Here is a 25,776-nt window from a genome sequence, read left to right on the forward strand (position 1 = left end):
AAAGTGGGCGGAGCCGGCCGTCGCCATCTTGGCCGCGCGTCACTCCCGGATAATCGAAAATGGGCAAAGAGGCGGGAGCTGGTTGCTGAAGCCACGCCCACCTAGTTTGACGCCAGTGACAGCAGCGGCAATCCACCTGCCACTCAAGTGGCCACGCCCTTAATTATGCAGAACTGTAAGGCTTAATATAATTTAAACGGATGAGTTATAAAAAAATCCCCCCCCCACAGTTGTCATGAAGGGCAAAATTAGCTATATAGACCAAAATAATTGTTTGAACTAGGCTGTAAACATTTTTTTCTGCTGTAAATTTGGGCATTTTAACATGAGGAGTCTATGGGATTGACTCCCTTTTGGAGCCAGCCTCTAGCGGCCAGTCGATGAATTGCAGTTTTAGTCACTTCCGTGTTGGCTTCACCAGAGAGACCAGAAGGTTGCCGCTTGGACATAATGCTAAATTTCTCCAAATCTGTTCCAATGAAGAAACAAACTCATCTACATCTTGGATGGCCTAAAGGCGAGTACATTTTCAGCAAAACATTTCAAAGATTATGACATCAAAGTAGCCTACAGTATTTTTTCACAGTATAAGGTGAATGAAGAAATAATATCCATGTATCCAAACTGTTATATTGAAAATATAATTAGAAAATAAAATTGAGGAAAATGCTCAACTTTACTATTTTCACGAGTGGCCTCAGATTTGGTCCACCAGCACTTCATCATATAAATATCGTTCTCAGGATCAGGCCAGAGTCCGTTCACCCTCTTATCCCGCTTGTGAATGAATGTACGAACCCTACTACGGCGTGGTTTAGTCATGAATATTAATTACGCAACGTGACGTAGCCCTACCTGATTTGCTGACAAAGTGGCGTAGAACGCTAGTGAATCGGCTCATGAATATGAATTCGTTACCTGACTGGACGGTCCTGGAAGGTTACCAACCTACGTCGACATGACCTTATTAATATTCATGAGTAAAGCCTCCGCCATAGTACGGTTCGTAATTACGCGACCCTCCCACACTCTCTCTCTCTCTCACATTCTCCGTTCATCGGCTGTCCTCAGCATCCCCTCTGTGATGATGGCGTGTGTGGATGCTGCTGATGCGGCGGTGCCAGGGGCCTAATCCACCGGTTACCGGGAAACCCGAGAGGCTGGACAGTATGAGTCTTTCCTTTAACGACCGGCTACCGGATCACTGCTGTATCTCGTGTCAGTTTGTTTGTTCGCGTGAAACCGAGGAATGAAGTGCTGCAACCATGATGCAAGGTAAAAAATCCACTTTGGGCCCTTAAATTAATCGCTTGTCCGTTGATATTATTTATTAGCGTGCTAATATTCCCTAGCCGGCTGTACTGTACTGTGCTTGTTTTGGTGTCTGTCTCCTTGAAAGAGGTGAAGGATTATGTGTCTCACGTTGTATGACCAGTGGGCATGTGTGTTTGCACCGTGACACACACAAACATCATGATGGCACATTTAAATTTAGGGTTTTCTGTGGGCTAGATTTACACGTGCACAAAATAAATCTGCCATGCCATCGGGATGCGTGCATGTGTGTGCGCCTTGCTCTGTGGTCCACAGTCCCACCCTCACGATCTTACAGGTCACTTCATGCATTGATTTATTTCCTCTAATTTAAAGGAATAGATCACCCAAAAATGTACATTTTGTCATCATCTATTCATCCTCGTGTAGTTCCAAACCTGTGTGATTCTTATTTTTATTTTTTTTCCTGGAAAATTGTTGGAAATTCTGAAGAATAGAACTGTTTTCAACATTGATAGTAATAATAAATGTTTCTTGAGCATCAAATCAGCATATTAGAAATGATTTCTAAAGGATCTTGTGACACTGAAGACTGGAGTAATAATGCTGAAAATTCAGCTAAATCAGTTCTTTTAAACTTTAATATTTCATAATGTTACTGTTTTTACTGTTTTCAAATAAGTGTAGACTTGGTGAGCAAAGAGACTTCTTTCAAAAAAAAAAGTAGAATCTTTTGAATTATTTTATTTATGGTTTTAAGGTTTTGTTAAACACCAACGTAGGATCTTGAATGAAATAGTTGATACACTCTAAAAAATGCTGGGTTAAATATAACCCAGCGCTGGGTTAAAAAGGGACAAACCCAGCTATTGGGTTGTTTTGACCCATTGACCCAGAGGTTGGGTTGTTTTGAACCAGCGGTTGGGTTGTTTTGAACCAGCGGTTGGGTTGTTTTGAACCCAACTGCTGGGTCAAAACAACCCAATAGCTGTGTTTGTCCCTTTTTAACCCAGCGCTGGGTTATTTTTAACCCAGCATTTTTTAGTGTACTGTTCTCAAAACCAGTCTGAATCAGTTTTTTTTTTTTTTTAGATAAGCAAGTTTAAATAAAACCGAGTTCACTGGTGATCAGGTTCATATTGGTTAGAAATGCCTGTTTGCCCACAAATTTTGAATGTAGTGAATTTGAATGTAGTGTAGTATGGACCACCATTATGATGTGTTTGTGTCCTTTTTTGAATCTTGAATGCTCCAATCCACATTGATTGTCAGTGCAATCAATAATCAGAAAGAGCAGCCAGTACATTCCTCAAAATTTCTCCTTTTGTGTTCTACGGAAGAAAAAAGTAATAGTTTTGATTTGAATGACACAAGGGTGTGTAATGACATTATGTTAGTGGGTGAACTATTCCTTGAATCCAATCTTACAAAACTGTCCTTATTAAGTGGCATCTTAGATTCATTTGTTTAAGGTAGTGAGCAAGCTGCACGCAGTTTCATCTCCTCATATTTGTTTTGTAGTAACTCGACTTAATTGCTTCACGTTTAACCAAGCGAAGAAGGAAATGTCAGCTTTTCCCTAGAGGTCTTTTAGACTAGAGGCATGATGGGTGAACCCACACAACTAAAGGCTTTTATACTGGCACTGAGCCCCTCAAGCGGTCCCGTATGCCAAGATCTCCAGGCTATAAATTCTTGTGCCTTATCTGTTAATATCGACCATGGTGCCAGTTCTTAGGGGCTCTTGTTTCTGCATAAAAGTAAACTAGAAGATAGAGAAAATATAGAAAAATAAGCATTAGATCTTGCACATTTGTTGCTGCTGACACCCTTCCATCATTAAAATGACTGCATGGCCTCATTGCAGATTTGGTCATCCAGGTTGAACATGTGCTTTGAATCCCAGTGTAGAGTAATGCTGCCTTGATGCAAATATATATATATATATATATATATATATATATATATATATATATTTAAAAAAAAATGTGTATATCTTACAGCGCATATATATATATATATTTGAAAAAAAATCTGTATTTAATTCAGTGCACTTAGAATGAGGTCTTGGGGAAAAAATGTTTTGCATTTTTTAGTTGCAGATGTTGAAATATTTATGGGAAATGTCACTCCCCTGGTAACTGAATTCTAAGTTTGTTTTTTCAGATGCTAGTGAATGTTGCTGTCTACTGTTTAACCTATTGCTTTGTGTTTGGGTAGTTGATGACATGCAGTGGCAGCAGCGTGATATTTACATTATCTAAAAACATTTTGCAACTACATTTAGCAAATTCTTGTATAATTGGTTATAACAGTTATTTTAAAAATGAATGAATGTAAAATATTTCGCAGTATTACCGTTTAACTGCCTTGGTTAGCTCTTCTTTCAAAAAAAATAAATAAAATCGTCCCGACCTTTATTTCTGTCATGAAAACTGGCATGGTAATATACACGACAATGTTAATGCATTTGGTCTTGGATCTGCTACTCTGCTGCTGCTGCGGCAGAGTAAGTACCGAGACTTGCTACTCCCAATACATCCACAACATGCTGCTGTGAGCATGTAAGAAATATTGCTGCTGCAAATATAACATACATGAAATAACCCCCATATAGTGTACATGAATCACCTCGTAGCAGATCTATACAGGTGGAGCTGGGGAAGGTGGAGGGTTTCTGAAGCAAGCTGCAACTGCTACTGCAAGCACTAATCATATATTTGAATATTGAGCAGCGAGCTCATTGGCTACCGATACAGGAGAGAACCAATCAGCTGTGCCATGTGATGATGATGTCATTAGGTCAGATTGAGTTAGACCTATCGGACTGCGCCATCTAGAGTTTCATGCCAGAACTCTGAATATATATGTTGCACTATAGAGGAACTGTGTATTATTTTGTTCCTGATGACAACCATGACTTTTAACAGGACTGAAAAAGCGTACCCGAAAGGCCTTCGGGATACGGAAGAAAGAAAAGGACAGTGACTCCACGTGAGTAAGAACAGTCTGTGATGTGACCATGGACATCAGCTCTACACAGATCTCTAAAGGATTTTCTGATTTGCTCACTGGTGCATGTGTAGAAATGGGTGCCTTGGCACAACCTAGTTTATTGTGATTTGAGTGAATTGTGCTTGCTATAATGATTATGCATTGCTAAGAATTGGCTTAGAGTAATTTTGTCAAATGTGCAGTAGTAGAAGAGCCAGTCTTTGACTGTTAATATAAAGTCTGGTCCATTTTGCGGCTTATTTGGACCACGAGTGTTTCTACACAACAGCATATTTTCAAGCTTGACATAAGCACAAAAATGTATATTCATTTTGCATGTATATATGCATATACATGTTTTGCATGTATATTCATAATGCATATAGTAAACTCTGTCAGGAGTCATATAGTCACATTATATTATCTTTATGCCCCAAGTATGTTGTGTATACTTATCATTCAGTCTTATGCCTGAAATCTGAACAATTTCTTTCATTTCTTTCAGTGGATCACCAGACAAAGACAAATCTGTGAGTACAGCATAATCCACGTCAGTGAAGGCTTTGTTGTGAAATAATATATCATAGTTGTTGTTCTTACAATGTCTCGTCCCACATGTTTCATTCTTAGAAAAAAGCCAATGGTGCACCTAATGGATACTACGGTGAGATTGACTGGGATCGATATGTAAGTAAATCTCTCTGAATGCTCATTTTTCCTACTGTTTTTACAGTTCCTGTGAATGTAATGCCCCATGTGTTTGTCTGTTCTGTAACAGAACTCTCCGGATGTGGATGATGAGGGTTACAGCGTTAAACCTGGAGAACAAGGGGGAGATATCCAGTCTATGCTTGCATATTGCTCTGCACTGTTTCTTATCTTTTCTGACATTTCATTTGTTAAAAAAGACTAAAAACTATGGCGATGGGACGAGTCATTTCAAGGCCTTTTGTGTAGTATTTAGCCATGTACTCCTCCTTGTGAAACGAATTTCTTTAACAAGTCTCACCAGCTCCAAAAGTCAAGATGTTATTCTCCTCCAGTGAGTCAGAGGGAGAGGAGGAGCATGGGAAGAAATTCAAGATCAAAATCAAGCCGTTGACATCAAACAGTGGAAACAGCACTGTGTCTGCTATGGATGAGCTGAAGGCCTCAGTGGGGACGCTGGCGATCTCTCCTTCTCCTCTGGTTAGTCTCGCAGTTATGCTTTACAGTGTTGATGTCCCATAGTAATATTCACATTAAAATACTGAGATGATTTCCTCTTTTCTTGCGTTTGTTTCCTCACACAGAGAAAGAGTCCGGTAAGCAAGTGTTTTTATACTTCCTTAGACCATTAAAGATGTAGTTAGAATTGTATAATATCTGTCACATTCATGGTTTGCCTTAGTTTAGTTTACGTGTCTTAGCTCTTAGGATCGTAACAGCAAATGGCAGATCCATTTAAAGTGCCCCTATCGTGCCATTTCGTATATAGCCTTTCATGCAGTGTGTAATGTAGCTGTATGTGAATGTAAACGATCAGCAAATTTGTAAAGCCGAAAGTGCACAATAAATAAAGTTACTGTCTCCCAAAAGAAAGAATCGACTCTGAACAGCCTAAACGAGTCGTCAGGAAATCGAATCCCACTTCCGTGACGGCTACACGACACGGGGTAATACATTTGCATAATGCCCACCTATGTGCAATGGGCGTATGGTTTCCGACACGCGCTGTACGCGGTAGACCAATCACAACAGACTGGGCCATCTGACCAATCAGAGCAGAGTAGGCTCACGGAAAGGAGGGGTTTAGAGAGACTGAATCTTAGAACTGCTTCGAACGAATCGTTGGAAAATGAGGTGAAATTAAATGCATATTTTGAGAAAATGAAAGTATTTTTTGACCTTGCATGCATGTAAACCTATTGCAGGAGACGCTTAAAACAATATTAGGAACCTTAGAATTGACATAATAGGGGCACTTTAAGGTGATTACTAGAACAAATGGAAATTCAGTCAGATTGATTTAATCATCAGCAACGCTTGAAGTGAATCTGAAATGCTTAAGCAAACTAAACTTAAGCCTAGTTCAAAATGTAGGGATACATGATATATCAATGATTATTTATTTATTTATATATTTAAAATGTTTTATTGGTGTCGGTCGATATTGGATATATAATTGTGCATATTTATATCCACTACTTGTACATTTAAAATATATTTGCCCTCGTCTAATGCTAGCATCTGTTTTTCACACACATATATACAGTACTGTTCAAAAGTTTATGGTCGGTAAGATTTTTTTCATGTTTTTAAAAGAAATTCTCTTAAGCTCACCAAGGCTGCATTCATGTGATCAACAATAGAGTGAAAAGTAATACCGATTTTAATTGTATTTTTATTATATTATTATGACATTTTATTAAAATTTAAAATACCTGTTTTCTATTTTAATGTATTTTAAAATGTAATTGTAACAAAGTTCGTAAGTCGGGAAGAAGGAGGCGGGAACTGGCGAACACTCAAAAGAAATCTTTAATAAAATAAACAAACACAAAATAGCGCGATAGCACCTCGCGGACGACTATCGCGCACAAACAAAACCAAAACACAAAATAAAATCCAGGCCTGGTCCTCTCTCGTCCGACACTGTCGTTACTCCTCCTTTTATCCTTCCGGAGCTCCTCCGTGAGACTCGAGACCGGTGAGTGGTGCAGGTGTCGCTCGTTATCAATTACTCCACCGGCCTCGCTCCGTTCCCACGGCTCTCGGCTCCACCCCTCTCGTCACAGTAATTTAGTCCTGTGATGGCAAAGCTAAATTTACTTGATCCTTCAGAAATCATTGTAATATGCTGATTTGCTGTTCAAGAAACATTTCTTGTTATTATAGTTGTGTTGCTTAATTTTTTATGGAATCCGTGATGCATATTTTTTATTTTATTTGTCTAACATTATAAAAAGATTTTACAGTCACATTTGATCAACTTAATGCATCATTGCTGAATAAAAATATTATCAAAACAATTTTACTGAGCCCAAAATTTTGAATGATAGTGCATTATATCTTTTTTCATACAGTTTTATTCTCTGATGCCTTGTACAATTGTACTATTATTTTTATTTATTTATTTTAAAGATATTTAGACAAAATAGTATTGAATATTGGTTATTGGCCATAACGTGAAAATAATCTCGTCTTAACAGTATCAGTCAGAATTTTAATATTGGTACAGCATCGCTACAGCTATGTTTGAATAAATACTGAGAGAGATATGCGTCAATCATAAATGTTTTTTTAAACAGAACTTATTTATGTTATTTGAAGTACTGGCTTTATGTACATTTACATTCATGGATTTTGCAGACACATTTATCCAAAGCAGCTTACAGTATATTGCATTAAATTTATACAAACCCATAACCATGCTATTGCTATTGGCTTGTTGTACTCTTTGAGTTACACATTTATAATGCATTTATGCATCATGTATAATGCAGAAGTATGCTTCTACATCTCAGTTTTTATTTAACTTTTTAATATCAAATAAATTTACTTGGAATTAGTGCTCTGCATTAACCCATCCAAAGTGCACACACACACACAGCAGTGAACACACACCCAGAGCAGTGCGGCGCCCGGGGAGCAGTTGGGGGTTGGATGCCTTGCTCAAGGGCACCTCAGTCGTGGTATTGAAGGTGGGAGAGAGCGCTGTACATTCACTCCCCCCACCTACAATCCCTGCCGGTACGAGACTCAAACCCACAACCTTTGAGTTACGAGTCCGACTCTCTAACCATTAGGCCACGACTTCCCCGAGAATGTGTTGTCAAGTTTCATGTGTGGTTGGTTTGGTCTGTGTGCCGTAGTTGAGGAAAGATCCATCACAGACAATCATTTATTTTAATTTATTTATTTTTTGTTAATATCTGTCTGATCTGTCACTCGCTCTCTGACCAGGTCTGTTCTTTCTCCTTTTTTGCTGATCTCAGAGGCGAAGTCCAGTAAGTGTGGATTTTGTAAATGTCAAAAACTACAACAAAAATGTATTGTGTGTGATACTGACGCTGCTATCCCATGCACAGTAGGGCTAGAGCCTTTGTTTGGCTAAACCTTTCATTGTGATGATGCTTCATGCTGTGTTACTGCTGTACTGACAGCTTGATACCCTCATGGATCAGTATGAGTGAATCATTAGATTCTTGATATCATCTGCAGCTTCAGCATGTGAGATGTGAATGTTCCAGCGTTGGCACCTGGATGTTTTCCATTAGCTGAGGATGTTTGTCACTCATCAGTTGTGATAAATGGAACTAATGGAAATCAATGTCCAGGTGCCAAATAATACCCTCTGCCTGATATCTCTCAGAATTTAGTTTTATAATAGTAGTTGTACTGTTTTTGACTCTTTCATGTTTTAACAAATTATTCATGATTTTTTTTTTTACAATTTATTTACTTTTTAACCTCAAACGCTTGTCTTGTCTAATTCTGCGTGAACTCTGCATTCCGGTGTAGTGCCCAGATTTGCACCCTGCCAAATTATGCACTCTCTAGTATTGGTAGGTGTAGGTGTGGGGGTGGGGTTGGGATTAGGCAATCAAGTGGCGACTTCAACGGGGGGGTGCATAATCTGGCAGGGGTGCAGAATTCGGCACAACACTGGTTCATGACAGTTAGGGGATAGAGAAAAACCCTGGAATGTTTTCTTCAAAAACCTTAATTTATTTTCGACTGAAGAAAGGAAGACATGATCTTGGATGACATGAGGGTGAGGAAATTGTAATTCAGAAGTGAACTAATCCTTTAATTTGATCAAAAGTGACAGTAAAGATAAATGTATCGCAGTTTCTATAAAAATATGAACCAGAACCACTGTTTTCAACATTGATAATAATAAATGTGTCTTGAGCAGAAAATCAGCATAGAATGATTTCTGAAGGATCATGTGACACTGAAGACTGGAGTAATGATGCTGAAAATGCAACTTTGCATCACAGAAATAAATTACATTTTACAATATATTAAAATAGAAACCAGTTACTTTGAATTGAAATAATATTTCACAATATTACAGTTTTTACTGTATTTTTGATCAAATAAATGCAGCCTTGATGAACATAAGAGATGTCTTTCAAAAGCTTTGAAAGATGTCTTTCAAAAAGATGTCTTTCTTGTAGGAGTTTAATTTTTGGAACATGTTTTATAGTAATGCATGTGTGAATGTCAAAGAAAGAGGGTTTCTATCCCATCATGTCAGTTAATATAAGTCTTTGAAATGTCTTTGTTATTGGCATTATCTTCTTTTGTGACCTTTGTTCCAGTGCCAGATGAAACGAAACCTGTCAAGTGAGTGTTTATTTGGAAATATTGACTTCCTGTGTATTCAGATCACTCCAGTTTGTAGATCATAGAGGTCATTTTCACTTTGCATATTCCAGGTGAGGAGATTGCCAGACCACGACGATCTACTCCAACACCCACGACAACTCCAGGACCCGGTTCAGACCCGCCCAGGTTAGTACACCATCTCAGACCCTCATGGAACAGTTTGTGCTTCTGCTCACTATTGAATTACTCATTCTCAATTGAATTACATTACTACATTGCATTGCCTGTATACTCTTGGTATGTTTTGACCTTGTATTTTCCTTCTGTTTCATAAAAAGAGAAAAAACAACAGTGTTCTTCGGCTCGCCATTTGAGACCAGTTTTGAAGCACACAACTCAGAAGGTAAAACAATATTGCTAAATAACCGAACACTGATGAGTTACTTTGTCAAAATGTGATTAGTGGGTTACAAGATCAAGATTTTATGAGAAGTTTTAGAAAAAAATGTAATTGAAATTTAATTTAAAGGGTTAGTTCATCTTCGGAACACAAATTAAGATATTTGAGATGAATTCTGAGAGCTCTCTGACCCTCCCATAGACAGCAATGTAATTACCACGATCAAGGTCCAGAAACGTAGCAAGGAGATCGGTAAAATAATCCATGTGACATCAGGGGATCAACCGTAATTTTACGAAGCTACGAGAATATTTTTTGTACATGAAGAAAACAAAAATAATGACTTTAATCAACAATTTGTTTCCTCCGCGTCACCCTGGTGCCATTTTGGAGAATATCCACTGAACATAAACGGCGTATGCTATTCTGTGTCAGCTGCGTCAGGCGGATTTGTTTTGCGTACAAAAAGTATTCTCGGAGCTTCGTAAATTTACAGTTGAACCCCTGATGTCACATGGATTATTTTACCGATCTCTTTGCTATGTTTCTGGACCTTGACCGTGGTAATTATATTGCTGTCTATGGGAGGGTCAGAGAGCTCTCAGAATTCATCAAAAATATCTTAATTTGTGTTTCGAAGATGAACGGAGGTCTTACGGGTTTAGAACGACATGAGGGTGAGTAATTAATGACAGAATTTTCATTTTTGGGTGAACTAACCCTTTAAAGAATTGTTCTTCCATGTCATGCATTACTGTGATTCATAAGGTTTGTATTGATGGGTATTTCTTTCATGAATTTTAATGACAGTGTTCTCGGTTGAGCCGGAGCTCTGGTGTCAGTCCACTTCTCTCTCCTCCTGTGTTCTGAGCAGATCTCTGCCCACTGGAGGTACTGCATGTCAAATGTCCAAAATGTTTTTTGATAATGCCAGTTTGAAGCTTCAGAACTGCCCCAGTGAAGGCGCCAATAAAACACACAATGGTGGCAAATGCTAAAATAGTTTCTTATGAAAGGGCCTGAATCCTACAAAGCATCACATTTCACTGCTCACTTCAGAGTGTGACTAGATCTACAAAATTAACCAGAAAAAAATCACATGTATTAACACTTTGTGCTTTGAACTGGTCACACAAAAAGAATTCACTTTAATTTACAATTATTACTGATTTTATTCATTGATTAGCAATGTAAATTGGTATACATAAGGGCATTTTTTTATGCTTTTGTCATTTTTATTAGTTTTGTTTTATAAAAAATACTTCCAAATAGTTACATTTATTTTTATTGTAGTTTTATTTCAGTTTGTAAGTTTAGTACTTAAACTTATGTTAGTTAGAGCCAACATGTCTAATTTCGGTTTAGCTTGTTTTTTTTATTTTGTTTTTTTATTTCTGCTTTATTTCAGTCAACAGAAATGTTTTAAAATATTTTTTGTTTTAGTTAGCAATAACAGCACTGCATTAAAGTACACTGTACATAGATGTTAGCGTCTGTATGATATTTTAATAATCATAATGTAAACTATTTATACTGTGGTATGGAACTCATTATAATCAGTGATGCTGTCAGTGATACATATCTATGGTCTACACTGGATGCGGCGCGACACGACATGACAGATCCCCGACAGAAAGCTGCTGCTGTGTTCTATTCATGACGTATTGACACAAATTTCTAATGATTTTCAACGGTCGCTTTGTCACGTCCAGTGTACTAGACAGACTTTAGCTGTTGCGGCGCAGACACGGTGTTACTCACCTATCGAGAAGAAACAAAGCAACCTCAGCGTCCGATCCGCAGACGTTTTCCTCTTGTTTTTTTATCTGCCATCTCTATCTTTCTGTCGCTCGGCTCGAACCGAACGCTCTCTCCTCCACATCATGAGTAGACACGCCCCTTACTGCTGATTGGCGACAAGTTTGTTTTGCTAGTCGGTCCGAATCAGTTTTCTAAAGCATTTTTGAAAAATCGCTTACCCCACCTTTAAAGTGATTTCCAGGGACATTTTTATCCAATAAGGATAAGGCCAATTTTTTTCTAACCTTACTATTGAATTGATTGATCATCTTTTATGTCAAATTCTTACATTTAAATCAATAAATTTAGCTAGAATAATTATGAAATTAAATCAGTATTGGCAAAAATCCATTTTTGCATTCCAGGAGTGGCAAAGAAACTATTTAGATCTATTTACACTCCAATTACAATTGTATAGATAATGCTATGAGAATAATATTAAAAAAAATAATTGCTTAAATATTGAAATTGTTGAAATTATATATTTTTTTTAAATAAATATTACTTTAAATTTGAAACTTAAATTGCCAGTAGGTGGTGCAAAGTCACTGTCTCAATGAGTGAGTCATTGAGTCATTCATTCAACCGATTTGTTCAAATGGCTGACTCATTCAGCAACGAAGCAACAAAATCACTGATTTGTTTAAAACCACTGATTCGTTCAGGAACGAAACACCACTGTGTTGCTCAGATACACACTGCATCGTTGTTCGAAAATATTTTCATTGCTGAGCAAAAACAGACAATATTGTGTAAAATGTAACTCTCAATATTGACTTGTTGAACTGTATAAAATCAATATCATATTTGCAATCATGCTGATATCTTTGGGGGGGAAAAACACGCTTTGAATATTGAATTTTGACAATAAATATCACACACCCTTAGTTTGTAGTGGTGAAAGATGGAAGAGTATTTGACAGCTCGTTGTCGTTCTGTCTGAGCAGGTTATTATAGTGTGGTTCCTAGTGTCAGAGGAGATGGATCTGCTTCGGCCTGTCAGGATGCCCCATTATCTGACCCATCCAGAGGGCGTGCGTCCATGCCTGACTTGGACAGTGTTTTTGGGCCTGTTGAGACGCCCAGGTCTGGATCAGATGTGGTGCAGTGCAGCTGGGTGAGCTTCAGCGAAGGCTCTCCCGCCAGACCTCCTCCGCCAGATGAACCCGCCCCTTCCCCACCTCTGTCCTCTTCCCCTGCGGACTCGCCCCCGACCTCGCCTCTCAACCTGCCGCCACCCGTCTCGCCCCCTCCCCCACTCCTCTCCATCCCACCTCCAGATTCACCTCCACCACCACCGCCCTCAGACTCTCCTCTGAGTCCCCTGGACCTTCCCTGCTGCTTTCAGCTCCCAGAGTCAGAGCTCGCCCAAGAGTCCCCCGTCACCCCTGCCAGCCCTGGACTGCCCTTCCTGCCAGCAGACCACCCTCCACATGGAGCCATACCTTCCCCTCTTGCCTTGAAAGATGACAGCAGAAGAACCCCTGACCTGGTGGGCATGAGGGACGAGATTGCTGTGTTTGGCACGTCACCCAAAGACCTCACAGCAGGAAGCTTCAGAGGAACTCCACCTCCACTTCCACCTCCTACTTACAGGAGTGTGATGGGCTCCCCAGGGCCTGGCAGTGGTGAGTTTTATGTTCTTACTTAAAGGTATAGTTCGCCCAAAATTGAAAATTCTTGTCATCATTTACTCACCCTCAAGTTCCAAACCTGTGTGAGTTTCTTCTGTTGAACATATTTTGTAGAATGTGCATAACCAATGAAATCAATGAAAAAGTCAGTACAACTAAGTTTAATACACTTATTCAGCTTAAACCAAGTTTTTTCCCCCATAAACTTAAAAAGATGAGTTTTGTGAACAGCACTTTGCAAGTTCATCCAAAATAACCTCTGCCAACTTTGCCAAATTCAACTTATAAAAAAGGGAATCTCATTTATGACTGCCCACCCATATAGTAAAAAACGAATGCTAATTTTTGGAATAAAATGTAAACGTTTGTTTACTTCAGGACAATGAAGAAAAATGGTTGTTTAGTGATTTTTAAAAGAAATTAAACGCTCTAATGTATAATTAAATTAATATTGTACAATAACAACAAGAACAATAATAATTCTGTACACTTTATTAGAAAATGTCTATGCGTTCATCTCACTAGTTCAGAACACAATTAGCTCGTATGGACTGTTCTAATGAATTGTTATTTTTAAATAAACCGTACATTTAAAAAATATTATCAGGATGTTTTCTGATGACGGCGTTATTTTCTCTCGCGCGCTAAACCACGCCCTCAGTACGTGCTGGTTGCGTATAGTACGTCAACGTAAACTTTTCAAGGCTTCAAACTTTTCAACGCGGGAGAGACAAGTGTTCAGCAAGCGGCCGAAGAAGAGTGTTTATGAAAGAAGAGCACGTGGCAATAATCCAGAGGAATGTTTTTATGGTAAGTGTGCTTCTTTGGTTTTTAATGATCGTTGTTTTTTCTTAAAGTCACACTTTTCCCCAGTTAACTTAGTTGATATTGGTTATTTAGAAGAAGAAAAACACCACTAACGTTACATTTTTTTTGTAAGCTGTATTTTAATCCTTTTATATGAAATAACTAAGTTTTTGTCTTTTGTTGCAATGGATTTTGCTGCACAATTAAGTTGAGTTTGGAAATCGTGCATATTTACGTGTAGTTTATGGTCACATACGATTTTTTTAGATTCAGATTTCTGTTCCATCCAGTCGGAGGAGATCAAACACGTTTGATATTTTGAGCCGATTTTAGAACACGTACTGTTTTCATTTTTCATGCGTCTCCTAGCAACAAGGCGCATGTTTCTGCGGGAGTTTGTGATCGGAACATCTTGTAAGTCTGGTAGTTTGTGATCCTCAGTTGTTTAGTGATGGCCAGTGTTTCTTCTGTGACTATTTACAGAGTCGGGAAGTGTATGATGCCTAACGTTTTAAAGTCTGTGCATTCATTTGCATTTTATTAACCTGATAATTCACATTTGTGTATTTCATTATGCAGATCCTGAGAGCACACTTAATTCATTACAGGTACTAGAAACACACCGGCGCCAGTCAAAATCTGCTGCTGAAACACTACAGGCTCAAGCATTGGGTGTACCCTTGTGCCTGTACCCTGATTCTTCTGCACTTTCAATAAACCAGGTGCGTTAAAAAACGACTTGGGGTCCACATAAATTCTGATAAAAGGGCAGTGCATGCTATATTTAACTGTGACCTGTGTGATTTTCACAATGTTTGTATTGAAGAAAACTTTCAGACAAGTTTTTTTCAATTTTTTATTAATTTTTTTTGCACAAGTGTTTTACCTGTGTTTTGAATTCCGCATTGCATGCAGTGTTTTAGGGTTGAAAGAAAGTACTGGTAATTTTCTGCCAAGACATGATCTGTTTTTCTGCGTTTTATTCCTCCAGTGCTTTTGTTTGTTGTTGAACAAGTTGAGTTTGTATTCAGTAGACCAAAAAAGTGAAATGAGAATTATGCTGAACAATTTTAACAAGCCAGTATAATTCCTATGCTTATGAATCCCTTGGAAATAGCGGTTATACACTTTCATTGACAGTTATTTTGTCTACTTGAGTTTTGTTTTCTCATAAATTTACTACTTGTTTTTTTTTGTCCCTACAGTACAATTTTTCAAGCTTTTTACAGTCAGTTTTTGTGGAATTGTTGCCCCAAGCACTCCTCCATTTCTGACCCTTTGCCCATCCCTGATTTTCACAATGTTTGTATTGAAGAAAACTTTCAGACAATTTTCAGTTTTTTTCAATTTTTTATTAATTTTTTATTTTTACCTGTGTTTTGAATTTCGCATTGCATGCAGTGTTTTAGGGTTGAAAGAAATGTCTGTAAATTTAATGGAAAATGTACTGGTAATTTTCTGCCAAGACATGATCTGTTTTTCTGCGTTTTATTCCTCCAGTGCTTTTGTTTGTTGTTGAACAAGTTGAGTTTGTATTCAGTAGACCAAAAAAGTGAAATGAGAATTATGCTGAACAATTTTAACAAGCCAGTATAATTCCTATGCTTATGAATCCCTTGGAAATAGCGGTTATACACTTTCATTGACAGTTATTTTGTCTACTTGAGTTTTGTTTTCTCATAAATTTACTACTTGTTTTTTTTTGTCCCTACAGTACAATTTTTCAAGCTTTTTACAGTCAGTTTTTGTGGAATTGTTGCCCCAAGCACTCCTCCATTTCTGACCCTTTGCCCATCCCTAATACATTTTCAGTATTTTTGTAAGGAATCATACAGATGTAAACTATATATTTGTTTCCCTCCTACAGGCAACACAGCCCATCACAGACACAACATGGCTCTATGGGGACCCTCAGGGAACGGAATCTTCAAGATTTATTTGGTAGGTTTCCAAATTTTGTTCTTCTCATATTTTCGTTGATCACCATTCAATTATGAAATGTGTGGTTATATTTAATAAAGGTGCTTGTGGGTTGTTTTCATCAAGTGTTTACATCAGGTTAGCACAAAATGCGCCATGTTTTGTTTGAAAGAGCGTATTTGAGCTTTGATTTTTATATTTACACTCTTGCTCAACCAGTTTTCAATACAATTATATAATTCTTTCTTAAGGCCCTTTCACACGGTACGCGGCAGTCGCGAGTGTCTAGTTCATTCTCAATGGGAGACATGCGGAAAGCGGCAAAACACGGGCAGTTTCACGGGCGGCGCGGAGGCGGAGCGCAAACGATGCTTGTGCTTCCAATATCCTGCTGCTTCCACGGGCATGGCGCTTCGCGGCAGGCGCTGCCAAAGATAAAAATATTGTATCTTTTTGTGAGCGGCAGCAGCAGCCGCGTTGGTCTCAACCAATCAGTAAACATTTAGCTGAACTGGCCATTGGAAAAATAGAGGAGAAGATTGTTTTAAGTGTAATAGATTTCCCAGAACTGTATGACCTATCTAAAATCTCATACAGAGACATAAATAAAAATCAAGCGTAGCGTTAGTTCTGGCAGGTCACGTTAGTCAAGCTCGCATCAGCTGACTCTCAGCTGATCCCCATCTACCTATAGGAATACGACACCTATCTAAGCATTCATATATAAGGTCCCTCAGTATTATCAGCCGTTTTTCGCATTGCTCAATAGCTATTTACCCTCCTCCATCCCCAGCTCCTCCTCTGTCAGTCAGGATTCAGCCTTCTGATTCTCCTTTGAATCAGACTAATTCTAAAATGTGTACATAACATTATTGAACTTTAACTATATTTGCAATACATTTATGTTGGTTCTGTTCTGTTTACCCTGGGGCGTTATTGTTCCTCTAATTGTTCCTCTTATGCTAGGCAGCATGGATGCGCAGGGAGTTCTTGCCCAGAACAGAACCATACCGCCAATCCAAACTGTATGCTAATTGTCAATCATCTTTGACAATAGTGGTACTGACAGAATTATATTTCATTCTAATTTTTTACTTCAATCGTGACCTCACAGGTAGGCCTATGCTCTTTAGGCAAATCATCAAAAACAACTTCACTTGTGCCAAACGAAAAAAAAAAAGGTAAATAATTACAACAATTAATGGCAGAATGACACAAACACAAATTCCGTTATGTTTTATTTAGTTTTTAGTAAATACAAAGGTGATGTTGACAATTGTAACTATGGCAACATCTGCTCCGAGACCGCAACGCGACCACCGCCTCAACTGCATAAAACGCTTCCACTACAAGAGAACGCGGCAGCCGCGCGGCAATTCCACCGCTTGCTGCGTCCCGTGTGAAAGGGCCTTTAGGACACTGATAAAGAGGAGTGAAAATGGGCATCCTTGAAGTCATGGAGGACGAGCTCTCACAGAGAACAAAGAGATGACTAAACTTCTGCATCATCCTGAAGGAAACCGTGGTAATGGAGGACCATCTGACTTTTCCCACTGCTTTAATGGTACTCTTTGGACTAAAATACACATTTGAGTGTTTTGCAGATAGCTACACTTTTAATTTATAGACCATCCTTCAGATTTTGAAAGTTTGTGTCTCTCATGTACATGCTACTGTTTAGTCATGTTTCATATTTAGTGGCAGAGTTTTGTAAAACGGTTTTAACTGCAGTATTTAATTTCACTATTGCAGTGTTGAATCGCTTTGGCTTAAATATTTGTGAATTTAAAAAGCATGGTATTACAGGATTTTTATGTTGTGGTGATAGCATTTCTATGTATTGATCTCAAACTCATATGATTAGGACACAAAGATATTTTAGATAGTTTCATAGACTGGTATGTTTCCATCCATACAATGCCAAGTAAAAGGGTTTCAAAAGATATATAAATATGAGTTTGAGACATAAGGGAATAAATGAGAGAAGTATCATTTTTGGGTGAAATGTTTGAAAACATTGTCTTTAAAAAAATTGCTCTTTTGAATAAATGTTTTGTTAATATTGTGTCAGTGTTATCAGTTTTTGACTTGGACACTGTTTTTGCGGTTTTCAGTTGTAACATTATTTCTTAATACCAATTTCCAATAGCATTTCTTTGTTCAATCAACTTCAAGTATTTGAGTTCTACAGACAAAAAATGTTGAGTTGCCACAACTTGGAAAAAAGTTTGTTATAGAATTGTTGCACATCTCTAGAAAGCTAACAATCTTAAGTTAACTCAACTAAACATTTTACAAAAGTTGAGTAAACAAGAAAAAGCTAGGGGAAAATAGTACTAAGATTTTTTTTTTTACATTTGCATTAATATTTTTTTACAGTGCATGTTTTATTAATTCCCTTATTTTAATTCAATCGTGACCATATTTTACTGATTTGTTCCCTTGTTTTAATTCAGTTATGCCTTAGTCACGATTGAATTAAAACAAGGTCACTAATCGATAAGTTATGGGAACATATTTTTATTTGTGACCATGATATCTTGTTTTTTTCTACTTGCATGTCATGTGCAGGGCTTTGTACTAAAGGGCTGTCAATACTGCAGAAAAATAGACACCCAGAGCTGCTTCTATGACTGCGCATATTAACCAAAGTTGTAGTTTTTACAGTGGTAGTTCTGCTGCCTTAATGGCACCTAAAATGGCAATATCACATTTTGTAAAGAGAAATAAATTAGATTATTAATTAAATTTAAATGGTTCTTTACAGCATACTACAGTTTTCGCCTTCTCTGTGAAAATTAATGAACGTCTGAAACAAGGAATAGTATTATTAATATTCTAAACTCATTCAGTATTATTAATAATCCACATAAAATAAATAAAATGCCATTATTTTAATTGTTTATTATTATTTATAAAACTATACATTTTAGAATTCAACAAGTCAACAAGAACCTTAATTGAATTATCTGATTATATGATTGTTGAAAATTTTATTATCTTAGCATTTGCATTACAATAATAATAACACCACAAAAAAAATTAAAACCTAAAAATAGTAACATCTAAAATAACTGGTCAAAAGTATAATTTAGCGTCACTGAACCAATCTTTTTACATCAATTTAAACCAACAAAACCCATTCTTATGGGTTAAATATGGGTTCACATGAACTAACTGCTTGATTTTTACTGTACATTTCTGACATATGGACATCAACTTGAGATAGTCACCACTGATAAGCTATTACTAAATATAATGTAGAAACTTACATTTTCTGTAGAGCTGCTTTGCAACGATTTGCATCGTGAAAAGTGCTATACAAATAAACTTGAATTGAATTGAAATCTTTAAGGTAACAATTGCAGGTTAGCACTTTTTACAGTATAATAGTAATCTGATTTTATGTTCTCAGGGCCGTCCTCTCCCGCACGTGCCGGCACTCCCCTGTCTGCTGGCAGTCCGATCCCACCTCTACCACCAAGACCATCATCACGACCTAAACTACCACCTGGAAAACCAAGCCTAGCAGATCTGGTATGACTGCATCAGTCAACTTTCTCCACTCCTGTGAAGCATTTGAGCTCCTTATGAAATCACAAGGAGTGCTTTTCAGTATGTCTGGTTCAGGCTGTTGTTTTTGTTTCTCCTCAGGCCCGTCCCTTCAGTCCCCCCATCCACTCGTGGAGTCCTCCACCCTTTGCTCCTCTGGCCAGAGCTGAGAGCACCTCCTCCATCTCCTCCGTCACCTCTCTGAGCGCAGCTTCCACACCTACTCTAGGCCGAGAGCTCAACCTCTCTGTATCAGGTGGGCCACAACAGCTATTGCTGATTATGATGCGTGAGGAATAATGTCTTCTTAATTTCAGAAAGTTGTGTGAGTTTTGCATGATATTAGATCTACTTCTGTATTTCAGCGTGTTCCAGAGGCCCAAGTCCTCTCACAATGGGACCCCAGGACACTCTACCAGTGGCAGCCGCCTTCACAGAGACCATCAGCGCCTACTTTAAAGGAGCAGATCCCACTAAGTAGGCCACAGAGCACATTTTGAAGTCACCTTTTGAATTTAGTTCACATTTAGTTGAATGAAACTGTCCTTAATCATCTCTCATGTCTTACTGTGTGTTGTAGGTGTCTGGTGAAGATCACTGGTGAGATGGTGCTGTCTTTCCCAGCAGGGATCACCAGACACTTCTCCAGCCATCCCAACCCACCAGTGCTGACCTTCACCATCAGCCAGTACAATCGGCTGGAGCAGGTCCTTCCCAACCCACAGCTTCTGTGCTGGTAATATATAGTGTTGTCCCACTAGTGAGAGAATCGTTCTTTTGAACCGGGCTTTTTAATGATTCAGTCAAGCCATTTCAGAAATAGTTTGTAAATCGTCCCACTGTAAAGGAGAATTTTGTTTGGGAGTAAAACTGAGGCGGTTGAAGTCGGAAATAGGGTTGTTGAGATATTAAGATTATGGCTGATGCTAATCATGGTCAGTATTACGAATTCTACATTATTTTGTCTAAAACACAAAAAAACGAAATGCTACGAGCTAATTTAGGCTACACAACATTATAATGTACTGTATGAAATAGCTATTCATTTTGAGATCTGCGAAACATATTTGCCAGTGTTATTAAATTATTAGTATTTAACTGATTTAACTGATGGTATGTGAGTGTTAGATGGCAGTAAAGGTAATCTCAGTGTGAAAATAGGAAAAATAAGCGTGAAAAATTAAACATCCAATATCAGCTGATATATATATATATATACAGTATATACTGTATATGTATCAACCAATGAACACTACAGATACATTTAAACATTGTAATATCAGCTAATAACCAATATGATACAGATATGTGCAATTTGAACCGTAAACAGCACAACATTTGGAACAGTTTATATAATTTATTCAAAAGCATAGCTACTGTATAACAGGGTTGTTACTGTTAACTAAAACTATTAAAAGTTGTTTTGTTAATTGCAATAAAGCTAATATAAATATTAGATTAAACTCAAAAATGTTGCCTTGGTGACTAACTGAAATATTTGCAAGTACTAAAATAACAAAATAGAAAAAAAATTAAACTGAAAACAAAATAAAAGCTAATTGAAACTAGGGCTGTCAAAAAAAAAATCGAATTTCGAATATTCGTCAAATTTAAAATAAAAATCCACATTCGAATGCAAAAACGTTGCATTCGAATTTTAGGTGTGCGTTAAGGAGGCAGCCTTATCAGTGGCACACGAGATGTGATGACGATGTAAGTGTCGTTGCATTATAATGTTTTTGTTAGCCTATCCAGTTGAAGCCACTAGATGCGGCGCTGCTACGTTGTTCATTAAAAATATTGCGGGAAAAGAGAACATCAATGCGGAGAAGATCTTGTTTACATCAAAGCTGAAACCAAGCCGTTCACACAGAACACATATTTCACACATTTTCTAGAGGGACATCTATCACCGTTGCACTCACGTCTCGCACAAAGGAGCCGCATGTTTAGAAAGCCATGTAAAATTAATGCATATATATCGAGACTTTATGGCGGGTCACTTCCTCTCATGTTTTTAAATGAAAAATGTACTCTGTGTGATTAGCTTTCCGCCCTTTGTATTAAACTATGCATACATACATGATGCTGTTTTGTTTATAGTTTTTTAAGCAACTTAAGTGAGTGACGTGACATGTGGCCAAGTATGGTGACCCATACTCAGAATTAGTGCTCTGCATTTATCCCATCCTAAGCGCCACACACACAGCAGTGAACACACACACACCGTGAACACACACCTGGAGCAGTGGGCAGCCATTTATGCTGCGGCGCCTGGGGAGCAGTTGGGGGTTTGGTGCCTTGCTCAAGGGCACCTCAGTCGTGGTATTGAAGGTGGAAGAGAGCGCTGTACATTCACTCCCCCCACCTACAATCCCTGCCGGTACGAGACTCAAACCCGCAACCTTTGGGTTACGAGTCCGACTCTCTAACCATTAGGCCACAACTTCCCCACGTAATTAATTATAATTGTTTTATAAACATAATTTTAAACATTATGCACTTTTTTCACAGATAGTCATGTTATCTTATGCTTTGAATAAACGTGCATTAGTAATATTTTGCTCGATGCGCCCTCTTGTGGCCTCAGAAGAAAAGCCAAAAGCTATTCTTCACCATAACTGAAATGATGCATTTTAAATTCGAATATAATTCGAATTTTGATAATATTTAAGTACAAAGTTTTTCAACCATTTTGACAGCCCTAATTGAAACTATCATTGAATACTATAATAGTATTTAAATAATACTGAAAAAACACTACTGTATAAGATGCAATAACTTAATGCTCAGGCTGTTTTACTGCACATAAAGTAACTTCTGAGAACTCATTTCAATGTCTTAGGTCAATCGATTAATCATTTTTAAACCAGTTCATTGAAATAAACATCCACTAAATTGCTGTTATTGACCAATAATTCTGAATTTATTTTTATTTTTTGTAAATGTAAAACAAAAGGTTTCTTGTTTAGTGACAGACTGATATATATTGGACTGCCAATTATTTGCAGAATAATTATATATTGGTCATTTTGAAATAATCTGCGTCAGCCTGTTAACTAACGAATTAACAACAAAAGTGGTCATTTTACAAATGTACCCTTTTATATTTTTTTTATACTTTTTATGAATTTTTTAGTAAATATTTTTGAGTGTTTAGTGAATACAATATTGTGTGCAGCAAGTATAAATATTGTGTGAGATTTATTCTGCTAATAATTTCGCCCTGCAGCGACACCACGCCACGTACAGGCGATTCGAAAGAGTTCTGGGTCAATATGTCAAGCTTGTTGAGTCACCTGAAGAAAGTGGCTGAGCAGAAGCCACAGGCCACGTATTACAACGTGGACATGCTGAAGTACCAGGTGAGATTTTAAATATGAACATGATCCGTTAGTATCTATATAATTAAAATAAAAATGTAACATCCTCTCAGATGTTTTTGTAGTAGTGTGTGAGATTTGAGATTTATGCTTACAGGTGTTCACTCAAGGCATCCAGTCCACTCCGCTGAACCTTGCGGTGAGCTGGCGCGGTGATGCCAATAGCACAGACCTCAGGATAGACTATAAATACAACATAGAGGCCATGCCCACACCCACACCACTCACCAAAATCCACTTCGTGGCAGCTGTGGACGGCGGCGTGCACAAACTGCAGGCAATGCTCCCACCTGCCACCTGGTGAGGATCTGTCAAGAAAATCACAATGCAGATCAACAGCAGTGTGCTGATGTATTGTAATGTTTGCCCATTGGTTGCATTTAAAGGAACCCAGAGACACAGAAAATAGCATGGAAGATCCCAGAGCTCTCACAGAGGTCTGAAAATGGAGGTAAATGTTCTTTCGATAGTAGCTGAATGGAAAGGAAGCCCTCTAACAGCTTTGCAAGAATGCTTAGCTCATGTTGGCAACTGTACAATGTGGCAGAATGCCCCAATGGTAGTCAATTAAATTACTCAAGGAAAGGATTCATAAAGCCCAAATAGCTGTTTCTGCATTACACTATTTATCATACATGATTCCATGGCACCGTTGAATGGAATTTTAGAATTTTTTATAGAAATCATGTAAAAAAAAAATACCCTGGTTGAAAGACCTGAACCGCAGCTATATGATGCTGAGGTCATTAATGTAAGGCTGTTCGGGTGGCACAAGTGCTGGCAAGTTGCTGTTCTTTCTGCAAGCTGAGCGGATGAAACGTCTCCATTCACTGCAGAGGCTTGTCATCTGCTTTCACTCCCAACTGCAGTTTGCTCAAAGCAAACTGAAATAAATAAATGGAAATGCTCTTGTCGTATTGCTCTACTTTTGAGTTATGAAACACATTTATACACACATCAAACTCAAATTTAAAACCAAATCTCAAAAGGTATGTTATGCACTATGTTTATAGGATAGTTCACCCAAATAATGAAATTCTGTCATCATTTATTCACCTTCATGTCATTCTAAACTTGACATTCTTTCTTCTGTGGGACACAAAAGAAGATATTTTTTAAAAATGTCATGCAGTCCAATCTTCTTTTGTGTAGGTAAAAAGGTAAGCAGTCATTTTTTGAGTATTTATTTATAAATTAATGTCTTTTAAATTACATATCACATTACCAAAGTAAAAAAAAAAGTCAGATTAACCTTAGTTTTCTTAGCCTAGTAGCTAAGAATAGTGATAAATGGTCAAGTAAAGATCTTTTGCTTAGATAGAACAAGATATCACAATAATATAAATTTTTGATCAGGCATTGAGGGCGAAGGAATTCTGTGAGAGGACAGGAATTTGTATGAATTTGTGTCAAAAGTGCTGCAGGAATGAGTCTTACAACCAGGAAACAAGTTATCGTTTTTGAACTTCTGGTTCCATCGTCCTGAAGCCATTGGGTTTTTTAAATGTGAAATAAGGTCTGGGGTGAACACAAGCTCAAAATATATCTTCACGTTTTATTCTTACATTACATCAATTATAACCCATGCATGAAATTTTATGATTTTTTTCGTTTCTTGAAAAAGGTGATTCCTAGCACGTGACTAACTGGGTCTACAGAGGCTGTCGGGACATTAAATGTCATCAACTATCTTTTACATCCTTGTAGATTTTAAATAAAGATAGGTTGAGTTTTCAGAAGCTTAGTGATTGCTACGTTGATATCAGGCAAGAGCAAATTTTCTGCATTTATCCAAAAGCCAGTGGTAAAGTCCTGTTGGGTTTTTTGTCAAGGAAAACCGGGGTGATTTTCGCTTACGAGTTGGCCTACAAAAATACATCATCACTGCAGCACTCTATGCAGTGTCAAACTGTGGTGCTAGGACCAATCATAAACAGCCTAGGTACTTGCCTCATTAAATATGCATGCACTTTTTACAGTTGCTCAAACTTCATTACACCAGGCAAAAGGTAAACATGCCAATGCAAATGTTAACAAATGTACTGTGTAAATAAACACTCTGGTAGGATATAAATCTGTTGTCCTGTCATTGTGTGTCAGGGGTGGGCGCTCTTCTGGCTCGCTTCCAATTAGCCGAGGGCCCCAGCAGACCATCTCAGCTGGCAGTGCAGTTCACCAGTGAGGGCAGCAATCTGTCTGGCTGTGATTTTCAACTCATAGGTTCAGGCTACAGACTCTCCCTGGTTAAAAAAAGGTTTTCTGCAGGTACGTCTTTTAAGAAATATTTGAGTTGAATTTGAGGGGGGGGCATTTATTTGTTTTGTGGCAGGGCAAGTAAAAATTTTAACTACTGGTCCAGTTGTAATCCTGGAAAATTATTGAAATTCCTGATGTTTCATTATAGTATCTGTACGAACCCTGAAGTTAATTTTTATGCAGAATCTGATATAAAGATGGGCTGTTTTTGTATTCTACAGGTAAATATCTGGCAGACAACTGACCCGGCCACAGCGATGACCTGCAGGATGGACTGTGAGTTGGACGTTAGGATGCTCTTTTGGCACTACTAAGACTTTTGAAAATGTTTTTATTGAAACTCCAGAAATACAGCACTCAGAATCTCACTTATAATGTCTGGTGTAGAATATCATCAGTGCGTTCTGTGTGTGTGTGTGTGTGTGTGTGTGTGTGTGTG

The 25,776-nt window shown here is 37.9% G+C and overlaps 1 protein-coding gene across 1 annotated transcript; it reads left to right on the forward strand.

Moving 5' to 3' along the window:
* The first annotated feature begins 951 nt into the window (after positions 1 to 951).
* Positions 952 to 25,770, forward strand: LOC107559342 (SH3-containing GRB2-like protein 3-interacting protein 1). The gene is made up of 22 exons (XM_016243126.1): positions 952 to 1,275; positions 4,206 to 4,269; positions 4,775 to 4,799; positions 4,900 to 4,956; positions 5,048 to 5,105; positions 5,279 to 5,457; positions 5,562 to 5,573; positions 8,247 to 8,258; positions 9,579 to 9,603; positions 9,696 to 9,771; positions 9,924 to 9,988; positions 10,796 to 10,969; positions 12,733 to 13,413; positions 19,562 to 19,683; positions 19,801 to 19,954; positions 20,064 to 20,175; positions 20,279 to 20,434; positions 22,931 to 23,063; positions 23,179 to 23,381; positions 23,468 to 23,532; positions 25,182 to 25,346; positions 25,559 to 25,770. The coding sequence occupies exons 1-22, from the start codon at positions 1,266 to 1,268 to the stop codon at positions 25,579 to 25,581; spliced, it is 2,571 nt and encodes an 856-aa protein (XP_016098612.1). The 5' UTR covers positions 952 to 1,265; the 3' UTR covers positions 25,582 to 25,770.
* The last annotated feature ends 6 nt before the right edge of the window (positions 25,771 to 25,776 follow it).

This window comes from Sinocyclocheilus grahami, unplaced genomic scaffold, assembly GCF_001515645.1.
Source record: "Sinocyclocheilus grahami isolate Dianchi unplaced genomic scaffold, SAMN03320097.WGS_v1.1 scaffold682.1, whole genome shotgun sequence".
NCBI lineage: Eukaryota > Metazoa > Chordata > Actinopteri > Cypriniformes > Cyprinidae > Sinocyclocheilus > Sinocyclocheilus grahami.